This window comes from Nansenia antarctica (genome assembly GCF_963989245.1).
Source record: "Nansenia antarctica genome assembly, chromosome: 2".
NCBI lineage: Eukaryota > Metazoa > Chordata > Actinopteri > Argentiniformes > Microstomatidae > Nansenia > Nansenia antarctica.
The window spans coordinates 4,159,938-4,181,903 of record NC_137675.1 but is presented as its reverse complement, the minus strand read 5'-3'; the positions used below and the strand labels follow the sequence as shown (position 1 = coordinate 4,181,903).

Here is a 21,966-nt window from a genome sequence, read left to right as displayed (position 1 = left end):
TCTTCTGCTAGCATATCAGCCCAATAGAGCTCTCAGGTCTTGTGCTAGCATATCAGCCCAATAGAGCTCTCAGGTCTTCAGCTAGCATATCAGCCCAATAGAGCTCTCAGGTCTTGTGCTAGCATATCAGCCCAATAGAGCTCTCAGGTCTTGTGCTAGCATATCAGCCCAATAGAGCTCTCAGGTCTTGTGCTAGCATATCAGCCCAATAGAGCTCTCAGGTCTTGTGCTAGCATATCAGCCCAATAGAGCCCTCAGGTCTTGTGCTAGCATATCAGCCCAATAGAGCTCTCAGGTCTTGTGCTAGCATATCAGCCCAATAGAGCTCTCAGGTCTTGTGCTAGCATATCAGCCCAATAGAGCTCTCAGGTCTTGTGCTAGCATATCAGCCCAATAGAGCTCTCAGGTCTTCTGCTAGCATATCAGCCCAATAGAGCTCTCAGGTCTTCTGCTAGCATATCAGCCCAATAGAGCTCTCAGGTCTTCAGCTAGCATATCAGCCCAATAGAGCTCTCAGGTCTTGTGCTAGCATATCAGCCCAATAGAGCTCTCAGGTCTTCAGCTAGCATATCAGCCCAATAGAGCTCTCAGGTCTTCTGCTAGCATATCATCCCAATAGAGCTCTCAGGTCTTGTGCTAGCATATCAGCCCAATAGAGCTCTCAGGTCTTCTGCTAGCATATCATCCCAATAGAGCTCTCAGGTCTTGTGCTAGCATATCATCCCAAATAGAGCTCTCAGGTCTTTTGCTAGCATATCAGCCCAATAGAGCTCTCAGGTCTTTTGCTAGCATATCAGCCCAATAGAGCTCTCAGGTCTTGTGCTAGCATATCAGCCCAATAGAGCTCTCAGGTCTTGTGCTAGCATATCAGCCCAATAGAGCTCTCAGGTCTTGTGCTAGCATATCAGCCCAATAGAGCTCTCAGGTCTTGTGTTAGCATATCATCCCAATAGAGCTCTCAGGTCTTGTGCTAGCATATCAGCCCAATAGAGCTCTCAGGTCTTCAGCTAGCATATCAGCCCAATAGAGCTCTCAGGTCTTCTGCTAGCATATCATCCCAATAGAGCTCTCAGGTCTTGTGCTAGCATATCAGCCCAATAGAGCTCTCAGGTCTTCTGCTAGCATATCATCCCAATAGAGCTCTCAGGTCTTGTGCTAGCATATCAGCCCAATAGAGCTCTCAGGTCTTGTGCTAGCATATCAGCCCAATAGAGCTCTCAGGTCTTCTGACGCTGGTTTTCTCTGTGTACCACATGTACAAAAGAAGAGATTTGGTGAGGCTGCATTCTCATTTAATGCACCCAGATTGTGTCTCACTGCCATTAGGGATGCAACCTCAGCACATAGTTCAAGTCAAGACTAAAAACCCATATTTTTAATATTGCCTTTAAATTACTAAATAATTAAATTATGATTATATAATGATTGGAGCACTTTGAGCTGCAAAAAAAAAAGTGCTATACAAAACGTTATTATTATTATTATCATTATTTGAAAATACAGAAACATTTCCCAGAATTCCTTTGTGCTACGGCTCCCTTATTTCTAACTCCTCCTCTTCCCCTTCTCCCTCCCTCCATCCCCCCACCCCCCCTTTTTCCCTCTCTCCCTCTCTCTATCTAGAAAGAGTGCAAACATGAAAATCAAAGTGAATGACATTAGGTAAATAAGACAGCTAGTTGCCTTGGCAACGGCTACAACCCCAACCCACCCCCCCCCCCCCCCAATAGGGAGCAAGCAACGCAGGATGATTGACATATCGTCATGGCAGCCAGCAGAGGAAGCCTCTCATAATATATTCCATCACGGGAAGAGAGGATGAGAGATCATGTGAAAGAGAGAGAGAGAGAGAGAGAGAAGATGGGGGGATGTGTGAATGAAGAAGGTGACATTAAAAGCGAGCAGCAGGACGAGGAAGAAAGGAGGGGGGGGGGGGTGTGGGTGTGGGGTGTGTGTGTGTGGGGGGGGGTGACTCTACATGTCCTGCTTGAAAAATAGAGATACACACAGGCACAACTGCGCGTGGGCAACACAGAACACTGTTAAAGGGCTGTATATACGCTGTCAGGGGGACAGAAGAGGACCCAGAGAGCTTTCTAGAAGACTCTGACCTCTGACCCCTGTCCTGACCCCTGTCCTGACCCCTGGGGTGACCAGGGAGGCAGCCACCCCTGAACGAACCGGGAAACAGACAAACAGACAGAAAGACAACGTACAGAGCCAACGCTGGCCTTCAGGCAGTATTTCTATATCAGAGCTGTTCTACAGGACGTATTTCTATATCAGAGATTTTCTACAGGACGTATTTCTATATCAGAGCTGTTCTACGGGACATATTTCTATATCAGAGATGTTCTACAGGACGTATTTCTATATCAGAGCTGTTCTCCAGGACATATTTCTATATCAGAGATGTTCTACAGGACGTATTTCTATATCAGAGCTGTTCTACGGGACATATTTCTATATCAGAGATGTTCTACAAGACGTATTTCTATATCAGAGATGTTCTACAGGACGTATTTCTATATCAGAGATGTTCTACAAGACATATTTCTATATCAGAGCTGTTCTACAGGACGTATTTCGATATCAGAGATGTTCTACAGGACGTATTTCTATATCAGAGCTGTTCTACGGGACATATTTCTATATCAGAGATGTTCTACAGGACATATTTCTATATCAGAGATGTTCTACAGGACGTATTTCTATATCAGAGCTGTTCTACGGGACATATTTCGATATCAGAGATGTTCTACAAGACGTATTTCTATATCAGAGCTGTTCTACAGGACGTATTTCGATATCAGAGATGTTCTACAAGACGTATTTCTATATCAGAGCTGTTCTACGGGACATATTTCTATATCAGAGCTGTTCTACAGGACGTATTTCGATATCAGAGATGTTCTACAAGACGTATTTCTATATCAGAGCTGTTCTACGGGACATATTTCTATATCAGATATGTTCTACAGGACGTATTTCGATATCAGAGATGTTCTACAGGACATATTTCTATATCAGAGCTTTCTAGAATGTTCTCTTTCCCTGGGGGAAACAAACTAGATTGTAGAGGGAGTCAGAAGCTGATTGGTGGGTTGAAGAGGGATTCAGAAGCTGATTGGTGGGTTGTAGAGGGATTCAGAAGCTGATTGGTGGGTTGTAGAGGGATTCAGATGCTGATTGGTGGGTTGTAGAGGTATTTAGATGCTGATCGGTGGGTTGTAGAGGGATTCAGAAGCTGATTGGTGGGTTGTAGAGGGATTTAGATGCTGATTGGTGGGCTCACCTGTCTTTTCTTTGATCTCGCACAGCACGCTGAAGAGGGCAGGCTTCATTCTGTGGCAGTTCAAGGCATGTTTCCTGTTTCAACAAGAAAGAGAGGGAAGGAGAGAAAGAGAGAGAAGGAGAGAAAGAGGGAGAAGGAGAGAAAGAGAGGGAAGGAGAGAAAGAGGGAGAAGGAGAGAAAGAGGGAGAAGGAGAGAAAGAGGGAGAAGGAGAGAAAGAGGGAGGCAATCATGAGATGAATAAAAAAAATATCAACAAAACATTTGACAGCTCTGTCAATCTTACACTGGGCGCGCACGCGCACGCACGCACACACACACACACACACACACACACACACACACACACACACACACACACACACCCACACACACCAGTCAAACAGGAGGGAATTCCGGCTGACATGTGACCATAAACAAGGAACATTCTTTCAGCATTCTTCTCTTCGCTCACCCACACACACACACACACACACACACACACACACACACACACACACACACACACACACACACACACACACAGACACACACAGACACACACAGACACACACACAGACACACACACCCACCCACCCCTATGCACCCTATAAAAACAAGCCCTGGGCTGAAAAGCCACAAAGGCAGCGACATTAATACACACACCTTTTTTTCAGTTCTGTTTTACAACCAGCGCACCCTCCAAATAGTTAGTTAGTGTGTTGTCTCTGCTTCACGTCTCTCTGGACTGAAGATGTACACACACCATTGTTTCATCAGACATGTGAGGCCTCTCACACACACACACACACACACACACACACACACACACACGCACGCACGCACACAAAGTCACTGTTAACCGGATTGGTCACCCTGGAGGTGGATGTTAAGTGTTGCTGCCAGACCAGTTTAAGCCTTTCTATTGAAAACAGGCCGGAGGAGCTAGAGCTACCTACCTACCTAGCTACCTACCTACCTAGCTACCTCGCTACCTACCTACCTACCTACCTCGCTAGCTACCTACCTACCTACCTAGCTACCTACCTAGCTACCTACCTACCTAGCTACCTACCTACCTACCTAGCTACCTACCTAGCTACCTACCTACCTAGCTACCTACCTACCTAGCTACCTCGCTAGCTACCTACCTACCTACCTAGCTACCTACCTACCTACCTAGCTACCTAGCTACCTAGCTACCTACCTAGCTACCTACCTACCTCGCTACCTACCTACCTCGCTACCTACCTACCCACCTACCTACCTACCTACCTCGCTACCTACCTACCTACCTACCTACCTAGCTACCTAGCTACCTAGCTACCTACCTAGCTACCTACCTACCTCGCTACCTACCTACCTCGCTACCTACCTACCTACCCACCTACCTACCTACCTACCTACCTACCTAGCTACCTACCTACCTACCTACATAGCTACCTACCTACCTACCTACCCACCCACCTACCTTCCTACGAACCTACCTAGCTACCTACCTACCTAGCTACCTACCTACCTAGCTACCTACCTACCCACCTACCCACCTCGCTACCTACCTACCTAGCTACCTACCTACCTACCTAGCTACCTACCTACCTACCTACCTACCTAGCTACCTACCTACCTACCTACCTAGCTACCTACCTACCTACAGTGTTTCCTCTATATGCATTTATTGGCGGCGGGCCGCCACGAATGAATTTCCTCCGCCACTAATTGATTCAGACAGTCCACTTTGATTCAGGCTGCGCAGAAAGGCAGCGAGTTATTATGACCGGAGAACAGAAAAAAAGCATGTGTCCCTGAACGCTCCGTCAATCACTGTGAGTAAACTGACTCTGAGAATGTCGTCACGTCACATTTTACCGTAATACCCTATATGTTGGTTGAAGTGCAACATCTCAGCTTTCAGGGACAGCTGGAATTTTTTCGATAGCACAAACCGTTTAGAAATTACGGTAATTACAATGTCGGGTGCGGATTTGTGACGGCGGCGGTACATTCGGCGCAGAAGTGGTATCTATACCAGATAAATAATAACCATTTGCTTACGTAATTTTTCGTTTGTTTACATAGTCTGAAACTACAGATGGTAAGCTTTCAAATGATGCGTCATACATTGAAATCGGAAAAAAAATCAAGACGACACGAGTATTTGAATGTTTGTTTGTATCAGTGTTTTGCTCAAGAATGGTGACTGCTAAAAACGCTGCTAGCGGCTAACGTTTCGTGCTAAAACGAAAGTATTGTAACGTCCCCACTTGGACAGTGGTTGAAATAATGACAGATAGCTTCTCTCATGTAATCTGTGCGTTTAATTGTAAACTATCTCATACACAACTTTCTTAGTTCACCCGAGCTCTCTCTCCCAACGGTCTCAATAACACACACAGCACCCGCCCCCCCCCGTGACCTCCACCAATCACAGGGGTGCATTGGCACACAACACAGTAACAGAGCGAACATGAACATGAACTCAAGCATTAATGAACATTAATAAACAGGGTTGTTCTATCTAATTTATTATGTTTGTGTTATGCTAATAAATGTAGATCCACACAGGTATACAAACTGAGCTCCGTTTACTGTCAAGTGCCATTCATTCTGACAACACACACACACAGGTCCTAAAGCTCTAACGGACGTACAGAACGTGATGTCGTAAAGTGCAACAAAGTGCTGCAATGACATACTGTCGTACATAACAATATTGGTATTTGATCACCTTCTATGTAAAATCACCTGCTCGGCTTTAATGACTTCACCGCTATTTAAGAAATTATATTTCGCAGCGCGCGAAAGACGACCACTCCGCCACTAATGTGACAAATCCTGGAGGAAACACTGTACCTACCCACCTCGCTACCTACCTACAGGGCTGGACTGGCCATCTGGCATACCGGGCATTTGCCCGGTGGGCCGCGGTAGTTTTGGGCCGAGCCGGCCGGCAAAATAAAACATTGTTTTTTTGTTTTTTTTTACCAGCCGGCCCGGCCGAAAGCTACCATCGGACGGCCCATAAATCGAAAGCTACCATCGAACGGCCCATAAATCGAAAGCTACCATGGAACAGCCCATAAATCGGGGACAGCGGCCAATTGGTCAATTTTCTATACAGACACTGGGCTGGCCCAATCAACAGAGAGAAGGGGGGGGGTCAGGGGTCACGCACGCACGCACGCAGCACCAGACCTCCGTCTCAGTTTCGCGGTAGTTTTGAGCCGAGTCGGCCGGCAAAATAAATTTAGTTAGCCTGGATAGTGGATACTGAGAGAGATGGAGCGCAAAAGCACACAAAAACGGAAGGGAGGCTGGGAAAAACTTAGGGAGAAAAACAAAAAGAAACTCGAGGCAGATGCTGCCAAATGTGTAAACATTAGGGACATGTTTGCTGCACCCTCAAGTTGACCACAGCAGCAACAGCAACAGGTTGAAGAGGAGGCTGGCAGGGAGGAGCGGGAGCAGGGTACAGATACAGAGGTTTAGGGTTAGGGTTAGGGTTGAAGAGGAGGCTAGCAGGGAGGAGCGGGAGCAGGGTACAGATACAGAGGAAAGAGAGGATACAGAAGAAGCGGGCCGAGTCAGCCTGTAACCGTTGACCCGGTAAGGAAAATATAGGTAGCTGTGTAGGGGTGTAACGGATCGCCCCCCACGGTTCGGCACGCATGTGTACCGCGGATCAATTGCAAAATGTAACCAAGTAATAATATTAGTTAATATCCCTTGTAAATCACAATGTAGAGTTGCCATGAAAAGATTGACGCGACAGTTGCGTGCTTTGTTTTATTCTAAAGCGCAATGATAGGTTGATAATGGAGAAAAGAAATCCAGAACAACAAGGCTGCGTTCGTAAATTCGCTCTGGAATCTGATCAGCATTCATGGAACGCCTCTTGTCCAATCAAATTACTTGGTCCCTTTATGACGTCGGACCCAGTGTGCTCTCCGGCGCTCTCAGAGCAAATATACGAACGCAGCCCAAGTGTATCATGGCGAGTAGAGTAGTGCTGCTAATGTTGGCGACAGAGAAGAACTCGAAATGCCTCCCTCGTCATTTAAATCCCATGTATGGGAGCACTTTGGCTTCTCTGTCAATTATAACAATGACGGACAAAGTGTGGTCGATAAAAAGGTTACGGTGTTTAAGCGTTGTGCAACGTGAAAGTCGTACGAGCATGGCCACACATTTGCCGCGACATCACCCTGGTGTGTTGACGGGAGGCACGAAAAAGGCAGCTTGACAACTTCTGATAATGTAGCCAATTTTTTCATACCATGTTTAAAGTAAGGTTTCACTTTATTATTTAGTTAAAAGTGGCATAAAACATGTTTATTTGTCTGCTTTAAAGAGCCCAGTGATTCAATGCTGCAACCAGGTGCCTCCCCCCTCTCTCCTACTGCATCATTTAAGTTGAATGTGTGTTTCTGTTTAATATGTAGCCTAATGTTTGAGTGTAGAATATGTTATGTATGTATATATGTATGTATATATATATATACATACATATATATACCAGTTTTGACATCTTGAATGTTGTTGGGTTTTACACAGTAAAAGTGGTGTTTTTACAGAATTCGAGAAAAAGCTTTTTGTTTTTATTTTCATGATTTGTGTTGATTCGAAAAATGATCCGATCCGTGACTCAAAAACCGTGACACGATCCGCGAGTTAGATGATCCGTTACACCCCTAGTAGCTGTACAGCTGGGTTTCCGTTAACCGGTAGTTACCGGTCTTTGTCCGGTAAAATATGTTGGTAAAGTCCGACATATTTAAACCTCTTCGGTCATAATGTCCGGTGAAAATAATTCCCTCTAAGCACAATTTGAATACAATTTGCTAAAAATAAATTGTCACGTATTCTGATTCCTTCTATATTAAAAAAGACATATATAGGCTATATTTTGTATTAATGTGTAGGCTAGCGCTAGCCTATGCGATGAAGAAACAGCGGTAATTTATAAGTAATAAATTTGAGAGCATGGCAACGGTGGACAACCTGCAGTCGGAGCTGAAAAGCTTAGCAAGCCAGTGGGACAAGCTGAAAACATCACCACTAGAAGAATATGTGACCAGGACAGTGGAAGAGGGACCCGATGGAGGAAAGGAAGAGGACATGGAGATCATCACCAAAAGTTGTGCCTTCTGCAAAGAGTGCCCGCTGTGCTGCTACCAAATTCTGCAGAGATTCAACATGCTCACAGATGCATACCCCCTGCTTGGACTTGCATACAAGTTCTTGCTGACATTGTCAATAACCCAGGTGGCCTGCGAGCGATCATTCTCAACACTTAAGTACATAAAGCAGACTGAGGAGCAGCCTGTCTTCCAGCAAACTGGAAGCCTTCATGTTGATGGCCACTGTGGCTTTGGACACAGACACTGTCATTGACAAAGTGGCAGAGAAGAGTGAGCTCATGAGGAAACTGCTGTTGTACTAAGGTTAGAGAATATTCAAATACAATTATTCTAATAATTTAGCAGCTTTTTAGACTGAAGATAATTTGATCATGTGACTCACTCATTGTTATCCCCAGTTCCCCACCTCTCTAAGGATGCCCTGTATGGTTCATTGTCCATTGTTGTTGAGACTAGTATCCAGAGGGCCATGCAGCCTTTTCCACTAAGTGAGTATACAGTACAGTAGCTGTCAGGTTTTTTTTCTCCATTTTCTGGAAGATGCTCTGATCATCTGAATCTGTCACATGATAATGTACAATTTACAATTTAGAATTTAGAATTAATTATCTGTCTCTCTCTCCCTCTCTCTCCATCATGAGATGGCATTATTGTTATAGTTTGTTGAAGTGGCTGTTTTCCAGATATGCTGCTATCTTTACATTGTTCTACAGTAAGTAAAAAGGTACTAATAATGATGCAATTATTACTACTACTACTAAATGATCATGTCTTAGTCTCACCCTTGTCTCTGTTTCTCTCTCTCTCTCAAAGGTCGGCGTGGCGTTGAAAAATTTCACTGGACTTCACAGTCTTTCTTTTCCATTTAGCAGTGAGTTCACAGTCTATGCTGTATTTATTACTAGTACTTACATATTTGAATTTATTATATATTATTTAATATAATAAAACATTTGAAATTATTCTTTGACTTCTGGTGCTTTTTCTTTGATAACATTTTACTTCTACTATACTTGAGTCAAGTATGGAGATTGTGTACCCCATGGCCACCACCGCCAGTCAAGAGTGAGTGGGTACACTGGTCTACTTGCACTGGTACCATTGCTTACTGCATGTAGTCGTCTTTGTAGTGGTTTGGAGGAATACTACAGTTTGTCATATGACTGTACAGCACAGTATATAAGACGAGTATATAAGGCAAGTATTTTTGTGCTGGTGGGTGTGGTCCGACCGATTGGGGTGGGCCTGTCTGGGCCAAAAATGCCAGGGCCTAATTTTTGTCCCAGTCCAGCCCTGCCTACCTACCTACCTACCTCGCTACCTACCTACCTACCTAGCTACCAACCTACCTACCTACCTAGCTACCTACCTACCTAGCTACCTACCTAGCTACCTACCTACCTACCTAGCTACCTACCTACCTACCTACCTACCTAGCTACCCACCTACCTACCTACCTAGCTACCAACCTACCTACCTAGCTAATCCCTCTGAACTGACTCAACTCTGCTACTGAACGAGAGAGAGGGGGGGGAGAGACAGAGACAGAGAGAAAGAGAGAGACAGAGACAGAGACAGAGACAGAGAGAGAGAGAGAGAGAGAGAGAGACAGAGAGAGACACAGAGAGAGAGAGAGACACAGAGAGACAGAGAGAGACAGAGAGAGAGACAGAGAGAGAGAGACAGAGAGAGAGACAGAGAGAGACACAGAGAGAGAGAGACACACAGAGAGACAGAGAGAGAAAGACAGAGAGAGAGAGGGAGAGAGACAGAGAGAGAGACAGAGAGAGAGAGACAGAGAGAGGGAGAGAGACAGAGAGAGAGACAGAGAGAGAGAGAGAGACAGAGAAAGAGAAAGAGAGACAGAGAGAGAGACAGAGAGAGAGAGAGAGAGGGAGACAGAGAGAGGGAGACAGAGAGACACACAGAGAGAGAGAAAGAGAGACAGCGAGAGGGAGAGAGAGAGACAGTCCTTCAACCATCAGGAGGACATTGTAGACAAGGAACACAGATCAGAGAGAGAGAGGGTATGTGTGTGTGTGTGTGTGTGTGTGTGTGTGTGTGTGTGTGTGAGGGGGCCATCTCATTAATAGAAGCAGTGTGTGGACAGCTGTGCTAGCACGCGCATTATCGGAAAATTGATTGCATCCCTCGCACAATGAAAAGGACAAAACACCCAGGAGAGAATGATATTTGTGTGTGTGTTTGTGTGTGTGTGTGTGTGTGTGTGTGTGTGTGTGTGTGTGTGTGTGTGTGTGTGTGTGTTCGTGTTCATTAACCGAGCCAGGTGATACTGGTGGAAATATAATAGGAAATATCTAGGTCACACACACACACATACATACACATACATACACACTCAAGTAGCCAAAACACCCATAGCAAATTCGCTACACAATAAAAAAATAAAATAAAAAATCAATTAGTGAACACTTATATCCAAAACTATAAAACGATACCCGCGAGTGTGCGGGAATGAACCCCACAACCCTTTATCGGTGCTGTCTATAGCCTACCGTGCTATGGGCCTACAGATCAACTGAATGGGCCAGCTTTTTGAGTCAGGTTTTAGTAGGCTCGTTACCTCTAATAGAGGGGTACGGCGAAAGGAATAAGACCTTGGGTAAATACACTAAAAAGCTCATTCACACTTCACACTGACGAGGCCCAGTTCACACCGATAATGTTAATGTGTCGCCGCCTGTTAGGGCTGTATTATGTAAAGGAGTTCGTCGTGGCCTGGGGGAAGGAGGGGGGTCACTGTATTACAGACCAGGGCTATTTACAGACATCAGGGGGTCAGACCCGTGTGAAATTCGATCCGCGTTTCCCTCACCACCCCCCGCCAACATCAGACCCCCAAACGGCATTTCAAATGCGACCACCCCCCCATCTCTCTCTCTCTCTCTCTCTCTCTCTCTCTCTCTCTCTCTCTCTCTCTCTCTCTCTCTCTCTCTCTCTCTCTCTCTCTCTCTCTCTCTCTCGTCGCGTTCCCTTTGTCGTTACTCCACGTTAATGACGTGATGACCGATCAATCAAACCAGGTGGGTAAACTAATTTCGGTTAATTAGTTGGTCCGGCGGGCGCGGTCGTGAAAGTTAAGAGGGAGGCTATTTCTATTGAGGCGAGCGGCGCAAGTGAGAGAGGGAGGGGAAGTATAGGACTATAAAAGTGCAGAATCATACAAAGTGATATTTACAAGGAATACAGTGCGGGGGGTGAGGGAGGTGGGGGTCGATGCTACGTCACGGCGCAGGAAAACATCAACACGAGGCCATTATGTTCATAATGACATGAGCCTATTAATGAGCGAGAGGCAATGGATGAGTACTGGTCTAACTTCTCGGCGCCTAGGGACTGGTGAAAGCTTTCTGTCTGTCTGTCTCTCTTTCTGTGTAGGCTGTGTGTGTGTGTGTGTGTGTGTGTGTGTGTGTGTGTGTGTGTGTCACACAGGTGAGAGACAACATAATACACTTCCTACCACCAGGCATATAAATAATAAACCTTCGGTTTTGGATATCACCAAACCTACATCCTACTTTGCCCCCTTCCCGTGATCCCTTCAACCCCCCCCCCCCCTTCCCCCTAGGCCTATCCCTCCCCTATCCCTCTCTCCTCCCCACTCTCTCTCTCTGTGTTGTCACCTGGCCTGGGCCTCGTCCAGACTTTCGTCCGTGATGGCCATGATCTGCTGGAGGATGTCCCCGATGTCCTGCTGTGGCTGGCCCATGAGGTGCTGCTTCCGCCCGGCGTCGGGGTCCACGTCCCCGGCCTGAGAAGACAGCCCCGACAGCCCGACGAGACCCGACATCATGCGGGCCTGCTCCTCCATGCCTTTCAGAAAAATCTCGCCGTTTTTGCGACACCAACTAGGGGATGAAAAAAAGTGACAGACGTCCTAGCAAGGGGGGGAGGTGGGGGGGGAAACGAGAGGATAGAAAGAATCCCCTTTTCCAAAAAAAAAAAAAAAAAAAAGAGGTAGTTTTTGCCCTTTTAGAGAAATGTCCCTGACTTGTAAACGCGCGAGAAAGTAACGCGGAAAAAACAAGCTGGGTAGAATAAACACTAAATTAAAAAAAATCGGCCCAACTATAACCGTCACCAACGCATCGCTCGCTGCTTACAATTACAAATAGTGTGTGTATAGTGTGCGTGTGTGTGTGTGTGTGTGTGTGTGTGTGTGCGTGTGTGTGTGTGTGTGCGCGCGCGCGCGCGAGGTTTCACCGTGTTTGTTTGTAACAAAGTAGGAAAAGCCCAAATAAACGATTAGGCCCCACGCAATATTTGTAAACAAATGAACCCCCCCCCCCCTGAACTAATTCTTTGGCATATCAGAGCCACACGATTCGCACGATTGCTATAATACACCGAGTCGAACGCGTGTACGGTCCTCCGGTGGTCCGCCGCGGACGGAGAGGGGAGGCCACGGCAGAGGGAGAAACGGTCAGCTCGGCGAACGACAAAAAGAGGGGGAGGAGGGAGAGCGAACAGGGGGGAAATGGCAACAATTCGCAGACTAGCTTGTCACAAATGTAACTCCTCCATTCGACCAACAACAACAACAAAAAAACAAAAAGATATAGGCTACTATCCGGCCTGTGTCCAAATGCTGCCTCGGTGGATACTGTTCCGACAGCGTGGAAAGGGAACCGTATCCCAGGGTTTTAACAATGAGAAGAGTCGGGCTGTGAACGCCACTACTACAGACGGACACTCGGTAGAAATCCCCCCCCAACGTGTCGGTTTTTACCGTCTCCTTTCTCGTCTCTACCGAGGCGGGTGTCGATAGAGATAGAGAAGTGTGCACAATCAAATTATAAAAAGGATCAAATGGAACATTTTTGTAAAACTCCGTCCGACCAGCCAGTCGTGGCTGGCCTATAATGGTCCTTATGATCGATATTGAGCTCGTTTGCCCCCTTTTTTTCTTCTGTGGGTCTTCTCTCTCTCTCTCTCTCTCTCTCTCTCTCTCTCTCTCTCTCTCTCTCTTTTTTTTTTTTCTTTTTTTCTTTTCTCTTTTCTCTCTCTCCTCCGCTCGGCTCTTTCTTTCTTTATCCGTGTCCCTCCTCGCCTTGCCCGTTTCTCCCACTCCCAGAGCACATACACACACACTCTCTCTCACACACACACACACACACACACACACAGCTCTCCAGCAGTGTTGCGCACGCACGCAGTCCCGTCCTCGTCGCTACGTCAGCCTGCCCTCGGGGGTGGGGGGAGAGGGGGGGGGGTGCCGTTCACCTCTCTGACCGCTGGGAGGCGAGTTTCTCACATGGGCTGCGTTCGTTCGTAAACTTGCCCGGAGAACGCCGGAGCGCACACTGGGTGACAACGTCATAAAGGGACCAAGTAATTTGATTGGACAAGAGGCGTTCCACGAGTGCTGATCAGACTTCCACAGCGAATTTACGAACGCAGCCCATGCTTTTCATCACGGCGCCATGGAAACCGTCCTTGTTGACAGAGCTTTTTAGTTGTTATGATTTTTTGCCTTTTCATATCAGGTGACCATGGCTTCACGTTTCAAGGGGGGTAGACTGCTTACTCACCTGAAGTCAGCCAACCAGCTACGACAACAAGTAGCGATAGTAGCCTACTCCTTTAAAGTACAGTAAATGGAGGCATGCCAAGTTGAACAGGTGTTGCACGAATCCATACCAACTAGTGTGTTAGGGGTTAGGGTTAGGTAGTGGGTTAGGGTTATGTAGTGTGTTAGGGGTTAGGGTTAGGTAGTGGGTTAGGGTTAGGGTTAGGTAGTGCAGTGTTTCCTCCAGGAATTTTTACAATGGTGGCGGGTAGCGCTGACCATGCGCGTGCACGCGCATGAAACGCGCACGCGCGCTCAAAACAACGACGTAATTTCAGCCAAAACTCGAGGATGGCCCAAAAAAATAAAATGTTTTCCTGTACTTCTCCTGTGTGTCTCTTATTGTCTGTGTCTGCATGTTTTTCCAGCATGTAATTCCGTTGTCAATAAAAAAATCGTCTCCCACGACTCTTTCCGGACACGTTGGAATTTTTACCGTAACCCCCGGAGAACCAAAGTTATTAAGCCGCAAAGGGTGCCTCATTTACCGCTGCTGGAGGAAAGTACCGCTTACCGCTGACAGCGGGGAGAGGAAATATTTCTACCCGGGAATTCGCTCCTTGCTGTGTCCACGGTGATAGGAGTGGAGGATCGACTCCATTCAAAAACTTTTCGATTCCATGGCTTGTCCTCTTTCCGGACACATTGGAATTTTTACCGTAACCCCCGGAGAACCAAAGTTATTAAGCCGCAAAGGGTGCCTCATTTACCGCTGCTGGAGGAAAGTACCGCTTACCGCTGACAGCGGGGAGAGGAAATATTTCTACCCGGGAATTCGCTCCTTGCTGTGTCCACGGTGATAGGAGTGGAGGATCGTAGTTTGTAGACTAGACGCAGCCTAGATGTATTCGACCAATCACAAAACAGTTTTGCAAGCGCGTCGCTTCGCGCTTGTGGGTGTGTCTAGCGCTGTGAAGGTCTGAAAAGCGGCCTAAATCTTTTTTTTTTGTTGTTGTTGAGAAATCTGAATGGTGGCGGAGGAAATTCCATCGTGGCGGCCCGCCACGATGAAATGCATGTAGAGGAAACACTGCTAGTGGGTTAGGGGTTAGGGTTAGGTAGTGGGTTAGGGGTTAGGGTTAGGGTTAGGGTTAGGTAGTGTGTTAGGGGTTAGGGGTTAGGGTTAGGCTAGTGTGTTAGGAGTTAGGGTTAGGTAGCAGGGCTGCCAAGTCTCACGCAATCACCGTGAGACACACGCATTTCAACCAGTTCTCACGCTCTCACGCCGCACCTCTATTTCTCACTGCGAGAAATAACAATTGTTTTACGGGACTTTTATTTTTGAAATTCCTTGAAAGAAAGCTACCGGACATGAGTTTCGTGGCATCTTTCTGCACGCGCGTTAACTTGAGTCTGCAATCGAAGCGGCAGGCGAGCGCTGATGGAAGAACCTGTGTTCACGCGAGCTGCAAGAACGTAGCAAGCAGTGTTGCCAGATTGGGCTACTTTTGGTCACACTGGACGGGTGGATTCGGCAGCTTTTAGACTGGTTGGGCTGGACATTGTCAATTCCGTCTGGCAACCGTGGTAGCAAAATATGTGCATAGGTAGTGTGTTAGGGGTTAGGGGTTAGGGTATAGTGCCCTGTACTGGTGGCAGCAGTGGAGAGTTGGGGTCTCTTTGTGGAGAACCTCTGGTAAACCTGCTTCTCTCCAGAGACAAACTGAGAGGTGGTTATGAGTTCATGGTGACAAGCCAACAGGTGTCTGTCACTCATATAAAGGGCACAGCAACCACAAACACACACACACACACACACACACGTACACACACACACACACACACACACACACACACACACAGAGGCAGATCGAGTCATGTACCAGACCTGACTGGTGAGGTGGGTTTCATTGTGTTGATACAGGTGATCACCTTCTGTTTGAAGGTGCATGGAAAGGCTGTTAGCCACACTGCTATCACCAAGGAATATGTGCTAGCCAAGGATATGGACTATCTATGATTCTATCTACTAATATCTATGATACTATACTAATATCTATGATACTATCTACTAATATATCTACTAATATATCTACTAATATCTATGATACTATCTACTAATATATCTACTAATATATCTATCTGTGGGAGTCCATCGAGGAAGGCCTGAGAGGACGCCAGGGTACTAAGTACCTTCTCTTGAAGTTGTTTGTAGTACTGCTGTCTTCTCTAGTCACACCGGTCTACTGAGTGCGATTAGCTACTCCTAGTTCTGCTGGTTCATTAGCCCTCTTCCCCTCTACGGACTTATATCACAATGTGCTTTCTCCCTATTCCTGTTCTTCTGACACTCAGGAGGACACCTAGATGCTACATCCCCCCTCGCAACCCTTCCAATCTCATCTACCCACCTTCTTCCACCGACCATGACTTTATCGTCGCAGGCGGTCTCTGGAATTGCCAGTCGGCGGTCCGGAAAGCTGACGCTATCTCAGCTTATGCATCTCTTATGGCCCTCAATTTCCTTGCTCTTACTGAAACCTGGATCACACCAGAAAACACAGCTACACCGGCAGCCCTCTCTGCCGCCTACTCCTTTTCTCATTCCCCTAGACCCTCTGGTCGAGGGGGAGGCACAGGACTCCTCATCTCGCCCAAGTGGTCACATACTGTCCTTCCCCTGGCACACCTGTCTATATCCTCCTTTGAATTTCATGCTGCTTTTGTCTCCTCCCTGGTCAAACTCCACATTGTTGTCATCTATCGCCCCCCAGGCCAGCTCGGTGACTTCCTAGGCGAGATGGATGGCCTTCTCAGCTCCTTCCCTGATGATGGCACTCCGCTCGTACTACTAGGTGACTTCAATTTCCAATCAGAGAAGCTTCTCTCATCCGGAGTACTTGACCTTCTCCTCTCCTTCGGCCTTACCCTGTCCCCCTCTCCTCCGACTCATAAGGCAGGCAATCAGCTCGACCTTGTCTTCACCAGATCTTCCCACACTTCCAACCTTACTGTTACCCCTCTTCCAGTTTCTGATCACCACTTTATATCCTTCTCCCTCCCCCTCAAAACCTCCTCCTCCCTGTCAGCCTCTAACCACTTAACCCCATCACCCTCTCTTCTTCTGTCCTATCCTCCCTACCCTCTGTTGAATCCTTCTCCCTTCTATCCACTGATGCGGCATCCTCAACCCTCCTGTCCACTCTCACCTCATCCTTCGACACCCTCTGTCCACTAACCTTGAAGCCAGCTCGATCCTCTCCTCGAGCTCCCTGGCTCTCTGAAACGCTACATGCTTGTAGACTCGAGCTCAGAGCAGCTGAGAGGAAATGGAGAAAAACTGGCCTTTCTGATGACCTTAACCTCTATCACTCTCTCCTTTCCAACTACGCCTCCTCGGCATCAGCTGCTAAAGCATCCTACTATCATTCTAAAATACATTCTTCTGCCTCTAATCCTAGAAAACTGTTCTCCACTTTCTCTTCACTCCTTAATCCACCTCCTCCCCCTCCTCCTTCCTCCCTGTCCGCCGATGACTTTGTCACCTACTTTGAAAAAAAGGTGGACGACATCAGCAGCACCTTTTCCCCCCCACCTCTCCCTCCTCCTACTAACGATGCTAACACCCCTTCCAAACTCTCTCCTCGACACTCGGTCTCTGGCTTGTCATCTTTTTCCCCCCTCTCCCCTGATGAGATTCTCACACTTATCACATCAAAGCGGGCAACCACATGCCCTCTTGATCCCATCCCCTCCCCTCTTCTCCAATCCATTTCCACCGACATCCTTCCTTACCTTACCACCCTAATCAACTCCTCCCTATCCACAGGATCTGTCCCAGCGGCCTTCAAAATAGCCAGAGTCAAGCCCCTCCTCAAGAAACCTACCCTTGACCCTTCATCTGTCCACAATTACAGACCTGTATCTCTTCTCTCCTTCCCTTCCAAAACCCTTGAACGCGCGGCATCTAAACAACTGTCTGACTATCTCCGGAAGATGGATCACTTAGACCCCCACCAATCCGGCTTCAAGGCTGGGCACTCCACTGAGACTGCGCTCCTTGCTGTCACAGAAGCCCTCCACTCTGCCCAAGCTTCCTCCCTCTCCTCTGTTCTCATTCTCCTTGACCTGTCTGCTGCCTTCGACACAGTCAATCACCAGATCCTTCTCTCCATCCTCTCAGAACTGGGCATCTCTGGCACCGCACACTCCTGGTTTTCTTCCTACCTGGCGGGCCGCTCCTACCAGGTGACCTGGAGAGAATCGCTGTCTTCTCCACGAACCCTCTCCACTGGGGTTCCCCAGGGTTCTGTCCTAGGGCCCCTACTTTTCTCTCTCTACACCAAGTCTCTTGGCTCGGTAATCTCTTCACACGGGCTCTCCTACCACAGCTACGCAGACGACACTCAACTCTTCCTGTCCTTCCCCCCGTCTGATGTACACGTGGCAACCCGTATCTAGCGGGTCAAGCAGGCCAAGTACAGGTTCGCCAAAGCGGTGAAGGAGGCGAAGCATCGCTTTTCGGAGAAGCTGCAGCAACAGCTCTCTGAGGGGGATTCCGCCTCCGTCTGGAAAGGCCTAAAGACCATCACCAACTACAAACCCAAGTCCCCGCTGATGTCCGACAACCTCCCTCTCGCTAACGAGCTGAACGAGTTCTACTGTAGGTTTGAGAAAGAGAGGTTCCCGCCCACCCCCGCCCTCTCCCTTCACCCCCCCCGGCTACAACCACCACCCCCGTCCCCCAGGGGGGCCAATGTCCCTCCTGCTACCCCCCCCCTCCCCCCCCCCCCCCCCTCCCTCCCCCCTCCTCACCCGCCCCGCCCACCCCCACCCCCTCTCTCTGTCACAGTGCGAGAGGTAAACAGACTGTTTAAGAGGCAGAATCCCCGGAAGGCAGCTGGTCCGGATTCCGTCTCTCCCTCTGTCCTGAAGCACTGCGCCGACCAGCTGGCCCCGGTGTTTACCCACATCTTCAACGCCTCGCTGGAGCTGTGTCACGTCCCAGCGTGCTTCAAAGCATCAACCATCATCCCCGTCCCCAAGAAGGCCAAGGTCACAGGCCTCAACGACTACAGACCCGTCGCTCTGACCTCTGTCGTCATGAAGGTCCTGGAGCGCCTTGTCCTGGCCTACCTGAAGCTCATCACGGATCCTGTGCTGGACCCCCTGCAGTTCGCGTACAGAGCCAATAGATCCACGGAGGACGCCGTGAACATGGCTCTGCACTACGTACTAGAACACCTAGACACTGCAGGCAACTACGCCAGGATCCTGTTCGTGGACTTCAGCTCGGCCTTCAAAACGATCCTCCCACACATCCTGGAGCACCAGCTATCCCTGCTGCAGGTGCCGGACTCCACCTGCAGGTGGATCACGGACTTCCTGACTGACAGGTCTCAGCGGGTGAAGCTGGGGAAGAGCATTTCCAGCTCCAGGTCCACCAGCACGGGCTCCCCGCAGGGCTGCGTCCTGTCTCCAGCACTATTCTCCCTTTACACCAACAGCTGTGTCTCCCGCCACCCCTCGGTCAAGCTCCTGAAGTTTGCAGACGACACCACCCTGGTGGGCCTCATCTCCGGGGGGGACGAATCTGCCTACAGGGGTGAGATCGAGGGGCTGCAGAGCTGGTGCAGTTTAAACAATCTGGAGCTAAATGCTCTGAAAACAGTGGAGATGGTGGTGGACTTCCGTAGGAAAGCAGCCCTGCCCCCTCCCATCACGCTGGGAGGTACCCCGGTGGCCTCCGTGGAGTCATGCCGCTTTCTAGGCATGACCATCTCCCGGGACCTCAAGTGGGAGCGGAACACCGAGGCCCTCACGAAGAAGGCCCAGAAGAGGATTTTCTTCCTCCGGCAGCTGAGGAAACTCAGGCTGCCGAGGTCCATGATGGTCCAGTTTTACACGGCCATCATAGAGTCCATCCTCACCCACTCCATCATCACCTGGTTCCCTGCTGCAACGACCAAGGACAAGGCCAAGTTGCAGCGGGTGTTACGTTCAGCAGAGAGGGTGATCGGCTGTCCCTTGCCCTCCCTCAACTCCCTGCATGACACCAGGGCTCTGAGGAGGGCAAGGAAGATCATGGCAGACCCCTTCCACCCCGGCCACGGCCTCCTCACCCTGCTTCCCTCTGGAAGAAGGTTGCGGCTGCCTAAGGCACTGAAGGCCCGCCACAGGCTCAGTTTCCACCCCTCAGCCGCCAGGCTGATAAATGACTCTGGCTTCCCCCTCCCCCCCGCCCCCAAGTCTGCCCAGGACTGAATATGCACTGGACTCACTGTAAAAACTCTGCACTGCACTTTATATTGCACTATCCAATGCACTGTTGTCTGTCCTGTGTTGTCCTGTGTTGTCCTGTTTTTTGACACGTGAAAAAAGTATAAACGCACTTACTGTAATGTCGAAGCAAATTCCTATATGTGTATGCATAATGGCAATAAATGTTATCTGAGTCTGAATCTGAATCTGAATCTCTGCATGTCTCACTGACATTTCAACTTGGATGGCTGACCACCATCTCAAGCTCAATCTTAACAAGACCGAGCTCCTCTTCATCCCCGGGAAAGCCTGCCCTCTCCAAGACTTCTCTATCACAGTGGAGAACTCTACTGTAACCCCCTCCCTGACAGCCAAGAATCTTGGAGTGATCCTGGATAACCGACTATCCTGTGCGGAGAACATTGCAGCAACGGCTCGCTCCTGCAGATTCTTCCTCTACAACATCAGAAGGATACGACCATTCCTTACCAGAGAGGCAGCGCAACTCTTGACCCAGGCACTGGTCATCTCCTGCCTGGATTACTGCAACGTACTCCTGGCTGGTCTCCCCGCCTACGCCATTAGACCTCTGCAGCTCATCCAGAACGCTGCTGCACATCTGGTATTCAACCTCCCCAAATACTCTCATGTCACCCCTCTCCTTCGCACCCTGCACTGGCTCCCGGTAGCAGCTCGCATCCGATTCAAGACCCTGGTGCTTGCATATCAGGCAGCTAAAGGGACAGCCCCTGCCTACCTAAAGGAAATGGTAACCCCCCAAACTCCAGCCCGCTCACTCCGCTCCTCCACCTCGGCTGGCCGACTGGCCCCACCACCTCTGCACAGCAGTCGTGCTGCCCGATCACGTCTCTTCACAACTCTGGCTCCCCGCTGGTGGAATGAGCTCCCCACGGCTGTCAGAACGGCAGAGTCACTACCCATCTTCCGTCGTAGACTGAAGACCCACCTCTTCAGGTTACACCTTAACTGCTCCTCCTGAGACATCTTCTGCCCCTCAGCACTACGTCTCCTAAAGACGTCCGCTTTCCCCTCTACTGTGTCCCTAAGAACTTCTATCGCCCCCTTTGTACTGCTTCTCTGTTCCTCCAGTATAAAAATAATAATTAAAAAAATTAAAAAATAAGGGTTTTAGAAGAAGGTGGTAGAAGAAGGTTTTTCCTTCTATCAGTGGCCCCGGGCCTGAGCTAGATTACTCTTCCTGCCACGAATGGTGGACTGATGATTCACATGCTTAGCATTCAAATGTATTGATTGTAAGTCGCTTTGGAATAAGGCGTCTGCTAAATGCCAAAAATGTAAATGTAAATATATCTACTAATATCTATGATACTATCTACTAATATCTATGATACTATCTATCTATGATTCTATCTACTAATATATCTACTAATATCTATGATACTATCTACTAATATATCTACTAATATCTATGATACTATCTACTAATATATCTACTAATATATCTACTAATATCTATGATACTATCTACTAATATATCTACTAATATCTATGATACTATCTACTAATATCTATGATACTATCTACTAATATCTATGATACTATCTAGTATCTACTAATATCTATGATTCTATCTACTAATATCTATGATTCTATCTATCTATGATTCTATCTACTAATATCTATGATACTATACTAATATCTATGATACTATCTACTAATATATCTACTAATATATCTATTAATATCTATGATACTATCTACTAATATCTATTATACTATC

The 21,966-nt window shown here is 48.0% G+C and overlaps 1 protein-coding gene across 1 annotated transcript in view; it reads right to left on the bottom strand.

Annotated features, from left to right (window-relative positions):
* The window catches only part of LOC308151133 (pre-B-cell leukemia transcription factor 1-like), a gene marked incomplete at its 5' end in the record, with an annotated part of 36,858 nt that extends 24,613 nt beyond the window's left edge, over window positions 1–12,245 (bottom strand). Inside the window, 2 exons of the mRNA XM_080523953.1 lie at window positions 3,296–3,369; window positions 12,058–12,245. Of these exons, the coding sequence (XP_080380079.1) occupies window positions 3,296–3,369; window positions 12,058–12,245 (262 nt within the window). The remainder of the gene's footprint in view (window positions 1–3,295; window positions 3,370–12,057) is intronic.
* Window positions 12,246–21,966: the final 9,721 nt, after the last annotated feature.